Source organism: Aptenodytes forsteri, unplaced genomic scaffold (assembly GCF_000699145.1).
Source record: "Aptenodytes forsteri isolate BGI_AS27 unplaced genomic scaffold, ASM69914v1 Scaffold657, whole genome shotgun sequence".
In the NCBI taxonomy this organism is placed as follows: Eukaryota; Metazoa; Chordata; class Aves; order Sphenisciformes; family Spheniscidae; genus Aptenodytes; species Aptenodytes forsteri.
In genome coordinates this window covers 121,562-122,519 of record NW_008795019.1, presented here as the reverse complement: position 1 = coordinate 122,519, position 958 = coordinate 121,562, and the positions used below count along the sequence as shown (strand labels likewise).

The 958-nt window shown below is 66.1% G+C and overlaps 1 protein-coding gene across 1 annotated transcript in view; it reads right to left on the bottom strand.

Moving 5' to 3' along the window:
- The window catches only part of LOC103895997 (collagen alpha-1(II) chain), a gene marked incomplete at its 5' end in the record, with an annotated part of 9,556 nt that overhangs the window by 1,873 nt on the left and 6,725 nt on the right, over positions 1-958 (bottom strand). The window contains 3 exon segments of the mRNA XM_019471118.1: positions 80-133; positions 325-432; positions 547-600. Of these exon segments, the coding sequence (XP_019326663.1) occupies positions 80-133; positions 325-432; positions 547-600 (216 nt within the window).

Sequence of the window (958 nt, the reverse complement as noted above, 5' to 3'; positions counted from 1 at the left end):
CCGGGGCGGAGGGGGGGGCTCGAGGACGGAGGTGCCTCCTTTTCCTCTCGTCTCCCCAAACACCACGGGCAGGACTTACCCTGGGACCGGAGGGACCCGCGGGACCAGCAGCACCTTGGTCTCCAGAAGGACCCTGAGGAGGAAGCGAGGGTGGATGGTTACAGCTCCACGTCCAGCATCGAGGGATGCTCGGCCTTAGCAGAGCCTTTGCAGGGGCTCAGGGCTCCCTCCGCGGCTGCAGGGACCCCAAAGGAGCCGCATCCAGCTCTGCGGCGAGATATGGGGGGGGGGGCTGAGTGCTGGGGTCCCAAAAACAACACTTACGGGTGGTCCGGGAAGACCCTGCAGACCGGTGAAGCCACGGTGGCCTTTCAGCCCTCTCTCTCCAGCCTCTCCCGTCTCACCCTTGTCACCGCGAGGCCCTTGGGGACCCTGGAAGGGGAGGAGGGGACATGTCAGGCTCAGGGTGGCAGACCCCCCACCCAGTGCGCCCCAGGACCCCGCGCATCCCACACGGGACGCTCCGACGGGCCCAGCATCACTCACCGGCATGCCTCGAGCGCCAGCAGGACCGGAGGGACCCATGGGACCTTGTGCACCCTGGGGAGACAAAAGAGGCGAGTCGAAAGGGGCCAGGAGCACGGGACGCCGAGGGGTGCCCTGGGCCTTCGGGGGTGTCCGAACTGACCCCGCTGCCTCCGAGCTGCCCTGCTAGCACCGGGAATCGGCAGCCGCCAGTGCCGAACGGCATCTTTAAATAACTCTCAGCCGGAGCATCCGCGCCGAGTAACGATCCTTGCAAATGAATAACCCTGGCAGATTTTTCCCTGGTTAAGCCTCCCGGTGCTTACAGCTCCCCGGGCAGTGCTTGCGCGTAGGCAGAGCCCGAACTGGGCTCTTGACGCTCGTGAATCCTCGGGAAGATGCTCGGAGCCGCTAACGGCACCCTGGGCAGCGC